Source organism: Elephas maximus, chromosome 19, assembly GCF_024166365.1.
Source record: "Elephas maximus indicus isolate mEleMax1 chromosome 19, mEleMax1 primary haplotype, whole genome shotgun sequence".
Classification (NCBI taxonomy): Eukaryota; Metazoa; Chordata; class Mammalia; order Proboscidea; family Elephantidae; genus Elephas; species Elephas maximus.
This window is the reverse complement of record NC_064837.1, coordinates 35,281,911-35,293,004: the sequence shown is the minus strand read 5'-3', so window position 1 is coordinate 35,293,004 and position 11,094 is coordinate 35,281,911. Positions and strand designations below refer to the sequence as shown.

At 40.6% G+C, this 11,094-nt stretch overlaps 1 protein-coding gene and 1 non-coding gene across 2 annotated transcripts in view; one reads left to right on the top strand and one right to left on the bottom strand.

The window, feature by feature from the left end:
- Positions 1-409: 409 nt before the first annotated feature.
- LOC126063317 (U6 spliceosomal RNA) lies at positions 410-513 on the bottom strand. Its single transcript, XR_007514263.1, has one exon. It is a non-coding gene; the product is annotated as a U6 spliceosomal RNA (small nuclear RNA).
- A 4,339-nt stretch (positions 514-4,852) lies between these two features.
- PPM1E (protein phosphatase, Mg2+/Mn2+ dependent 1E) overlaps positions 4,853-11,094 on the top strand; it is a 213,980-nt gene continuing 207,738 nt past the window's right edge. Inside the window, exon 1 of the mRNA XM_049861207.1 lies at positions 4,853-5,449. Within this exon, the coding sequence (XP_049717164.1) occupies positions 4,998-5,449 (452 nt within the window). The 5' untranslated portion in view covers positions 4,853-4,997. The remainder of the gene's footprint in view (positions 5,450-11,094) is intronic.

The window sequence follows — 11,094 nt, the reverse complement described above, 5'->3', positions numbered from 1 at the left end:
TATATATTACTGTATAAGATACAGTATCAGCTTTAATTTTTTATAATTAGCAATACCAAAACAGAATTTTTTTTGGAAATAGCTTTACTATTTTTGCTTGTAAAGTGATAAAACAGGCATATGCTAGAATAGACAGAATATTCTAGACTTGCGTAGCCAAGCTAATATTAACTGGAGATAAATTGAGCAATTATAGATTTTTCTTAGTTACCAACACAAACTATTTAGCATATATTATTTATTCTTAACTTTTAATGCTAGGTAATGATTTAGTGCTAACTTCACTTTAAAGAAACTCAGTGTTCCAGTAACACTTTCAAAGACCTAAATTTTCTTTAACTTCAGTTATAGTTTTTTTTAAATAATAGTTTATATATATTTTTACACAAAAGAATTCCTAAAAGATGTGAAAAATATGGGACTTCATGAATTTGTGTGTCATCCTTGCACAGAGGCCATGGTAATCTTCTCTGTATCATTCCAATTTTAGCATATGGGCTGCTAAGCAAGCCACAGTTTATAGTTCTTTTAAAGTGTTATTTGTTATAGCTATCAGATCACAAAGAACCTTTTTGTTCCTTCATCAGTCAGGATTCAGTTAAGAAAACAGGGGGGATTTAATACAGGGAATTGGTTATACAAGTGATGGAAGAGCTAAAAAAGCCAAAAGGAAAGTAAGGGAGTTTTTGAAAGTGGGAAGCTGGCAGCTGGACAAATGAAGGACAAATGCAGGATGATCATGTTTCCGGAGTGTAGGAGCTGGGGTCACTGGCAAAAGCTGGACTTATCGTAGACATGTTTAGAGGGAGCAAAGATAAAAGGAGATGCAGTGGATATCAGGACTGAGGTCAGGGAGGGGGAAGAAATTCTCTGGCTTTTCTCCTTTCCTCCTGTCTTCCAATTTCCTGACAATGCCTCCCACTGGCTATCAGCTGAAAGTCAGTTGTCAAAGAAGCCTGGTGAGTGGAGCCTGAAAGGGTCAACCCCCTTACAACACACGGCAGAGCAAGGGAGGACAAAGAATGAAGAGCAAACAGGCCAAGGACTGAAAGAGCAATCAAATTTTTTTTTAACATATAAAATCAATTTTATTGAGGTATAATTATATACAGTGAAATGCCCTTATTTTAAATGCACAGTCTTGGTCATCTAGTGCTGCTATAACAGAAATACCACAAGCTGATGGCTTTAACAAAGAGAAGTTGATTTTCTCACAGTCCACTAGGCTGGAAGTCTGAATTCAAACCACCAACTCCAGGAAAGGCTTTGTTTGTCAGCTCTGGAGGAAGGTCCTTGTCATCAGTCTTCCCTTGGTCTGGGAGCATCTTAGCACAGGAACGTCCTGCTCCCGGCACTACTTTCTTGGTGGTATGAGGTCAGTCCCCCTGTCTCTCTGCTTGCTTCTATCTTTTATATCTCAAAAGAGACTGGCTTAAGACATATCTAATCTTGTAGATCTTATCAATATAACTGCTGCTAATCCATCTTATTACATCATAGTGATAGGATTTACAACATACAGGAAAATCACATAAAATGGTGGACAATTATACAATATGGGAATCAGGACCTGGCCAAGTTGACAGATATTTTGGGGGGACACAATTCAATCCATGACATACACTTTGATACTTTTTGACAAATAAATATATAACCACCCAGTCAGAACATTTGCATCACCCCACAAAGTTCTTTCTTCCCCTTTCCCATGAATTCCATATTTCTACCTCAGCCTAGGCAACCACTGATCTGCTTTTTGTCACTATAGATTAGTTTTGCCTGTTCTAGAATTTCTGATAAATGGAATCATACAGTATGTACTGGCTTTTTGTATATGTGTGTCTGTTTTTTTTTACTCAGCATGTTTTTGAGTATTGTGTTTATCAATAGTTCATTTGTATTTACTGCGAAATAGTAGTCTATTATATGAGTACACCAGGATTTGTTTATCCATTCACCTATTGTTTCCAGGTTTGAGCTTATTATGAATAAAACTTATGTGAATGTTTGTGTACATGGGTTGTTTTTATTTGTTTGTTTTTGTGTGTAGCCATATGTTTTCATTTCTCATGGGTAAATACCTGGGAGAAGAATTGCTGGATCACATGATAAGAAACTGCTAAACTCAAAGAATTCTTTTTAACCTTATGAATATCACTGCTACCATGAATGTCCATGAAAAGACATTGTGCCTTTCTTTCAAAGAGCTAAGGGTTATAGAGAGAACAATTCTTGTGAGATTTTTATTTAAATACCTTTCATACGTGTTATGTTTTTCATAGCTCAGTATTTTTTTTAATAGGTAGTAAGAAAGGGGATTGAAGAAGTGCAAAAGGAGAGGAACTGAAAAAGAAAGCAACGTAATACAAAATAACAACAAAAAAGACTTCTTAACAATGGCAAAATCATCCTACACAGCTGCTCTGAGATCCCAGCTCTGCTGTCAGCAACCTTCTGGCAAAGCTACTCTGTGTCAAATGGATGTAAAAAGATCCATATTGATCTTTTGTGAAGGAATATCTTTATTAATCTAAGGAAATACTTCTCTCATTTATAGTAACATAGAGGTGTGGGCTTTTTCTTTTACTCTTAGTAGTAATGTTTCCCCAACATACATCATTTCCCTTTGATATGTGGGTTGAGTCATAAATTAATGTCACAAATAAATGTCATCTAAATGAGGGAAGCAACTACATTACAAAGTAGGAAGGTGTAGTTTGATGTGAATTGTTACAGTTGACAGTTATGTTCTCTTGAACTAAATGTCATCATGTTTAATTCTGAGATATTAAACAGTTGTTGGAACGTAAAATTGTGGGCATTTAGGTTTGTAGATGAAAAGGTTTTGTCAGTCTTTTCTAGACATTCTGAAATGGAAATGAACAGGTGGGTTGAAAACAAAGACAAATGAGTTTAAAGACTTTCTTGGCATCCCAGAGAAATTGCTTTACACTGGTGATGTTTCAAACGAAACATGTATGAATATATTTTGCTTGTCTGGAAACAGACTTATTTATTGGGTGTTTCCATTTACCTTTGAGACAAAAATAAATAGTTATGGAGGACTCACGTGCAAGTTTCTATCATATATTATTTAATCTCAAGAGAGGAGAGAGAATGGAACTCTATTTTACGTGATGCCATAATGTACATTAGTGAGCTCAGCCCACTTAATCTTAAAATAACAGTATCAGGGCAGGGATTTAGAGTATAGTATATTATATAAAAACAGTTGGCAGGGAGAGTCCCCCTTCTGCCATTAATAACTGACTGGATATAGTATTTCAGACCCTAAATCCAACTGAAAGCCAGAAACAATAAATGAAAACGATAGGGTGGATAATTTGTGAGAACATGTTTTTCAAAGTAGAGAAAGAATCACTATGTTTTTGCTCAATTATATGTTGCCATGGACATGGCAGTATGCAGTAATGATGCTATCTTCCATACAGCTGTATAACAACACAGCTTCTCCCTCCTCCACCCCTCTCAGTAAGGCTGAAAATAATAGGTTTGTGTGATTGTTTGGTAAGAAAATTAGAATCATTTAAAATCGTTTCAGTTTCAGTCTAAGAAAGAAAGAAAAGAGGCTTGGGGGGTATGGAGAAGAGCAAACAAAATGTAGGAAAAATGCATATTATGTAGTAAAGTATAATATACATTATGCTGACACTAAAGAGGGGAAGAGGGGAGTCTTGGTGTACTAGAAAACTAATGGATTTGCAGTGAAAAGACTTGGATTGAGTCCTTGTTGCATCACTTGTGTGTGACCTTGAGCAAAGTCACCATGTCTTTGAGGCTCAATTTCCTCATCTATAAAATGGAATCATAATGGTAATGTCCTCCACCTTAAGGTACTGTATTAAGAATTAAAGGAGTGAAAATAACTCGTAAAGTATAAAGTCCTATAAAAATAAAGCATTATATAGATGGATTGCACAGTTGAATGTTCGGAGACAGCAAGGAGTAAAGGATAAAGAGTATAAGGCTTTGGAAGCTGACGATCTGGGTTCTAATTCCAACACCATGGTTAGTGGCTTTGAGACCCTGAATTCAAGCCTCAGTTTCCTATTTTGAAAAACGAGGAAACACCATTTTCTTCACAAAATCAAAGGAACCTACCACTTGGTAGGTGCTTGATGTCCGTCTCCTCCCAAACTACTTACTCAACGAGTGTCATCAAGGACAAAAGGTGTTCACAGGGATGGTGAGACTTCATGTTCCTTACTTTGGACACATCATCAGAAAAGGCCAATCACTAGAAAAGGAGATATGTTTGGTAAAGCAGGGGGTCAGTGAAAACAAAGGAAACTGTCAACGAGATGGATTGACACAATAGCTGAAACAAGGGGCTCAAACATCAAAGATCGTGAAGATGGCTCAAGACCCGTCGACGTTTAGTTCTGTTATACATAAGGTCACTATAAGTCCGACCGTACAGCAACTAACCATAACAAAGGCAAGGGAAGAGCAGATAAGGAAACAAGGTAAGTTCAATCCAAGTGGGACACAACATCCACACTTGGAGATGTCTTAGTCCACTCATCCACTTGATGCTAGGGTATCCAAGTACGGAAATTCAGAGTTGTATAGCGGGTGAATGCAGCGTCTTTACGACTTAGCGTACTCGACGGGAGGGACCCTGATATGCTTAATTAGAGGCAGTTGCCATGGCGACTGTCTCTAGGCAGCGTAGGCTGAGCTCTCCGTAGGGCTAGAGGGTGGGCCGCCGCTGGACCCCGCGCGCGCCCGCCACCAACTTTCCCCCCAGACTCGGCACGGGCGGCGCGCTCCGCCCACGCCCCCGGGCCGCGCACGTCAGCGCTCGGCGGCGCGCACGCCTGCGGGAGCCCTCTCCAGGCAACCTAGTGCTGATCGCTCGTGCGGGTCCGGCCGTTAACCGTCCTTGCGGGAGCCCGAGGCTCGAGAGCAGCCCCCTCCTCCTTCTGGTCTTTCTTCCTTCACCCTCAGCGGTCGGCCCCGGGGCATGAGCAGCAATGGCCGGCTGCAGCCCTGAGGAGAAAACTTACCGGCGCTTTCTAGAGCTTTTCCTGGGCGAGTTTCGCGGACCGTGTGGTGGCGGCGAGCCGGAGCCGGAACCTGAGCCCGAGTCGGAGCCCGAGCTCGAGCCGGATCTGGTAGCGGCTGAGGCGATTGAGGAGCCCGGGGAGGAGGCGGCGACGCTGGCCGCGACGGAGGAAGAGGAGCAGGAACCGGAGCAAGACCCGGAGGCCGAGGAAGAGGCGGTGGAGGAGGAGGCGGTGGCGGCGGCGGAGGGCGAGGAGGAGGCAGCGGTGGCCGCCCCGGGGCACTCGGCCGTGCCGCCGCCGCCGCCGCAGCCCCAGCTGCCGCCGCTGCCTCCGCTCCCGCGGCCGTTGTCGGAGCGCATCACCCGCGAGGAGGTGGAGGGCGAGAGCCTGGACCTGTGCCTGCAGCAGCTCTACAAATAGTTAAGTAGCGGGGCTCGGGCTGGGGGTGGGCCCGGCGTCCCCGCCGCGCCGGCCTCGGACGCGGCTCCCACGGCCCCTCAGACTGCTCTTCTCCGCTCCTCAGCCCACACCCGCGCCGGCCGCCGCTGAGAGCGCCCCCGCGCGCTCGGCCCCCGCGCCGTTCCCGGCCCGGAGCCGCTCCTTGGGCCCCTCGCCCTCCCGCGGCCCCGGCCCTTCTTCCCCCGGCTCGCCCACCTCACACATCCTCTCACCTTCCCGCCTGGGAAGGGCCTCGCTCCCGGCCTGAAACGCCCTCTTCTTCTCCCGGAGGGGGCCGCCCGCCCGGGTCTGTCTGTCTCCGTCTGGGCCCCTTGTGGTTTGGCGGCGGAGAAACGCGACTCGTAGGCTGAGCTGCGAGATGCCTTCTGCGTTGCCGCCACCACCGCGATAATAATACCGGCCGGGAATCCCGACCCGGAGAGACCCGAGTTGATTGTGTCGGGCGCTCCATGTTGAAAGTGAGGAGCTCTTCAGATGGCTTCATACTCGGGAGCCTGGTATCTCAGTTTAAAGAAATTTGGCAATTGAGTGGGAGAGGGAGTAGTGATGGAAAGGAATTGGGAAGGAAGTGAAAGCAAAATTTCACAAGCCAGCCTTGAGATGAATGACACGGAGTCATAATTCGTTAAAGTGGAAAAGTCAGACTGGTTTGAAGAAATTGCCATTCTGTGCAGTATTTTCAGTTCATTAGGTAGACGGGGTCGGGGGAGAGAGAAAGCAGATGGCTTAGCTACACACAGATGAAAGTCTAAAATAGAAAGGTCAAAGCTTTGCCTTTCATCCCAGTTCTGGTTTTTATGAGCTTGAAATAGAAACGGTTTACAGTTGTGTTTCTTTCTAAATGGAATTGTTCTGAAATAATGACAGAAGAGCATACTAACAGGTCTGTGAAAACATTGGAAAGCCTGGGAGTCTTTTGCCGTTCAGCTGATAGTTGCAATGAAAGGTGTTACTCTGGTCCCCCAAAAGTTTACTACTGCAAGGTTTACTGCAATTAGGTTTCCTTAGTTCTTGGATTTTCTCAAAAGGCTAAATGAAGAGAAAAAGGGGCCTGGAAAACAAAGCTGTTTGATCTTCAGTCAGCCTAATAGACACCTTATCAAATAATTTTTCCTGTCAAAGCAGCAGTTTATCACTAGGGAAAAAGCATTTAAGACATATGCTGTAGAAATGGACTGTGATGATGTCCCATACTTTATAAGCTATTTAAAATTTAATTTTAAAATACTGTCTGATTACCATGGTAATACTTGCTTTTTGAGAAATGTAAAAAAAATTAAGTGGAGTTTAATACGATCACCCAGAGATAAACAGTATGAATATTTTAGAGTATTTCTTTCTTGTTTTTGTAAACTAGTATAGGCAAAGGCTTATGAAGTGTCATTTTTTTATAAGATATTAAAAAAATCCTGCTTAAAATAAAATGGAAATGTGTACCAAAGTGAAGAAATTTATCCCAGCATCAGACAAGTTCTATTTTGACAGTTAATTCTTACTTTAAAAATACAGTTGCAGAATTAAAGATACACACATTTAAATATTGGAAAAGGCCCCCAAAAAACAGTCATTAGTTTAGAACAGTCCTGAACGTTTGCCATTCAAGGTTTTAAAAAGCAAAACCCATACAAAGATGACGATGGTAGTAGATGTGTGTTTTTCCGGATGGAAGGGAAGCAAGATTAATGTTGATATGTATAAACTACAAAAAGAATTCAAATGAAAAATGGACAACTATATTGAGAACAGAGTTTGGATTTGAAGTGAAACTAGAAAAATTAAATTTGGAAAATGCTATTTCACCTTAAATCAGAGACCTCATTTATACTGTGTTCAGAAGCTAGAAATCTATTTTTGGCAGATATAAAATGATAGGCTTGTTTATGCAAAGTTTTAACCCTTTTAGTTTTTACTTTGTTATTTATTTAAAAAAAATTTTGTGACTTATACACAAGAATCAGTATTGGAAGACACAGTAAGGATAGATAATTTTTCTACCTGAGCACTTCATTTTTATAAATGAGAAAACTATGAATATAGATTCGGCAATGACAGAAATGAAATGGTACCAACATTTTTCAATATAATCTTCCAACCTCAAAAATTTCTCTGACATATTTGAAACCCTGGTTTCTTAAATTTCCTAGGAAATACTTTGAAATAATTCTGATTAGAAATATGTTGGAATTGCTTGTTTGGGTAAAGTGATTTTTTTTTTTTCTTCAGTATCCTACTCTGTTTATTTTGGGAATTCTGTGATGCCTGTCAAATGGTGATAAAAATTCGTAAATGAAGTTACCTGAACTACCTGATAGGGACTAAAGAAAGAAGGACACTGCATTTAATACTAGTTTCCTAAGTCTCTAGTGTCTTTTTCTGTCAGTATTTTAAAAATATGTATGCCAGATTTACAAATGTAATATTTTAGGAATATACAGTAAGTAGATGCTAAACAGACTGAGGTTCTCTGAAGAAAAAGAATAAAGGAGCTTATTTTCTCAATAATGTTTTATTACTTGAAAAAACTATTATAAATGAAATATTTTTCTTAACATTTTGCTTCTCTCAAAAGAGTTTTAGAATAGGAACAGCAGATATGTGTATTATTCTTCATTTTGGTAAGCTCAAAGCCTAGGACTAGTTTGAGATTAGCAGTTAGATAAGTAAAGGATCAAGGTTTAAATGAACAAAATGTAGAGTTAAAATTAGCAGCTTTAAAGTCTTTCATAGCAATATTTGGGATAAATTTTTCACCTTTAGGCTTCAGGGTGGGAAACATCTACTTAGATATTCCTTCGCGAGACTAGATATAAACAACATTATAACATTTTAAAGGAAAAATAATAACAATTTGAAAATGGCAAAAATTCCCTTGGATGAGAAAGACCTCTGTTGTGGACTATAGATAACTTTTATTGACCATTTAAACAATTTTATTTAAATTTTTTAAGCTTCAAGAATCAATGATAAATATGTGTAATACTTTAGAACTGTTTTACTGAATGTGCTTAGTTATTAGTCTGTTGTCAATAAAAAATTACACATGATTTGGAATTTTTAGCCGCTGGTATAAAAATGACCTATGTTTAATTCCTTTCTCTAAACTTAAATTCCCCCTAAGAGATTAAAATAAGTGTTTTCTAAGGATATAATGTTAGGATTTCTCAGGTTAATGAGAGAATCTCTTTGGAAGGTGGAGGTGAAATATAGCTTTGAAATGTTTTGCAAATAAAAAAATTTATAACAGATCTTACAGCAGATGTGAATATGAGGCTACTTGTTTGGGTTACATGGGTCACTGTGTATTTGATTTTTTTCGTACTGTACTGGGGCCAAATCTATTCTAATTCAGAAGAAACAAATACTCTGAAGTATTTATTAGTGCTATATGTCATCCCATTTCCAGAGCACTTGTTTCCTCAGTTATTCATATAGTCTGGGTTGGTCTTCCCAAGGGGGAGACAGAAACTCCAGCAGCTTGGCAATGTTAAGTAGTTCCAGATGGTTTGCGGTAGTAATGAGGGTGGGCACTTTAAAAATGGCTTGGGAAAAAATCCTTGGTTATAGACACTAATACTTCAGCTATATTGAGTTACATTTAGAAGGAATGTGAATTATTAATGACTTTGGGATTTTTTTTTTTGAAAATCATTAAACTTTGTCTCACTTTTACATATATAAATGGATAAATACACAGATCTGAGTTGTTTCATATTTAACCCAACCCATTGCCATTAAGTCAAAATTCTGACTCATAGTGACCCTGTAAGACAGAGTAGAACTGCTCCATAGGGTTTCCAAGGCTATAAATCTTTATGGAAGCAGGCTGCCGCGTCTTTCTTCTGCAGAGCAGCTGGTGGGTTTGAACTGCTGACCTTTTGATTAGCAGGTGAGTGCTTAACCACTACACCACCAGAGCTTCTTTATTTAATATTACTCATTTAAAAATTATACCATTTTCTTAGTAAAAAATAAAGTCATGCATCATTTAATGTCCACAATATCTTCTGTGAAATAGGACTTTATGTAATTTGGATGTTGTGTGGACACCATATCATATACAGACAGTCCCCGGATTATGAACAAGTTTCATTCCTAAATCTGTTTTTAATTCGAATTTGTATGTAAGCTGAAACTATTAGGTTTGGTACATATCTAACATCAGTTAGTCAAATGTTTGTCTTCATATATAGTATACAGTCATGCATCACTTAACATCCACAATACGTTCTGTGAAATAGGACATTATGTGATTTGGCCATTGTGTGAACACCATATTATATACGGGCAGTCTTCGGGTTATGGATGTCTGACTGGTGTGCAACCCATAGTTATGAACCAACTTTTTTTTTTTTAAATAATTTTTATTGTGCTTTAAGTGGAAGTTTACAAATCAAGTCAGTCTGTCACACAAAAAACCCATATACACCTTGCTACATACTCCCAGTTACTCTCCCCATGATGAAACAGCCTGCTGTCTCCCTCCACTCTCTCTTTTCATGTCTTTTTCGCCAGCTTCTAACCCCCTCCACCCTCTCATCTTCCCTCCAAGCAGGAGATGCCAACATAGTCTCAAGTGTCCACCTGATCCAAGAAGCTCACTCCTCACCAGCATCCCTCTCCAACCCATTGTCCAGTCCAATCCATGTCTGAAGACTTGGCTTCAGGAATGGTTCCTGTTCTGGGCCAACAGAAGGTCTGGGGCCGTGACCACCGGGGTCCTTCCAGTCTCAGGCCATTAAGTCTGGTCTTATGAGAATTTGGGGTCTGCATCCCACTGCTCTCTTGCTCCCTCAGGGCTTATTTGTTGTGTTCCCTGTCAGGGTAGTCATGAACCAACCTTCTTAAAGCCTATTATATTAAAACCTTGTGGGACCCCGCTTCTGGTCATTCTCGTCTGCCACTGCCCCTTCTGCTGGAGCTGCTGGCAGAGCTTGGAGGATTGGGCAGTGGAGGCTGAGAGGGCCTTCCGTGGTGGGAGCAGTGGAGCAAGAGGAAGCGCGTGAGGAGGGAATGCTGCATGCCCAGGCCTGTCCTCTTGTTCCACCCACCTGAGAAGCAAGAGCATCCCGTGTCCCAAGCCCCACTGCCTGCCTGCTCACCAGACAAAGCCCTGGAGGCCTTCTGCCTCACCTGCCTGTGTCCTACCTGTGGTCCAGTGCTGCAGGAGTCTGGGATTGATGTCTTTAAAACCATCAGGGGGAAATAATAAAAGAAGAGCTGCTTTCCTTTAAAAAAAAAAAAAAAAAACTTATGGGACTACTGACGTGTATATGTGGTGGAACGTTGCCCAAATGGATGTTATGTAGTGCGTGACTTTATAAAAAAGAAAAATTCTTTTTTATAGTGTACCTTTATATGTGTAAAGAACAAAGAATCACTCCCAGATACACTAAAACATCTTTAACATAATAATACAGTAATAGTAATGTTTTGATGTGTGTGACAAAGTAGCACCTGTTTGTTATCATGAACCATTGTACGTATCTTGAATTTTTAATATAATAGGCCTTAAAGCCTTAGAGGGGTTAATTCATAACTACGGGTTGTATGTAGGACTGTAACCCGGGGACTGCCTGTGTTTAGCAAAGCTATATGGGATCCTATA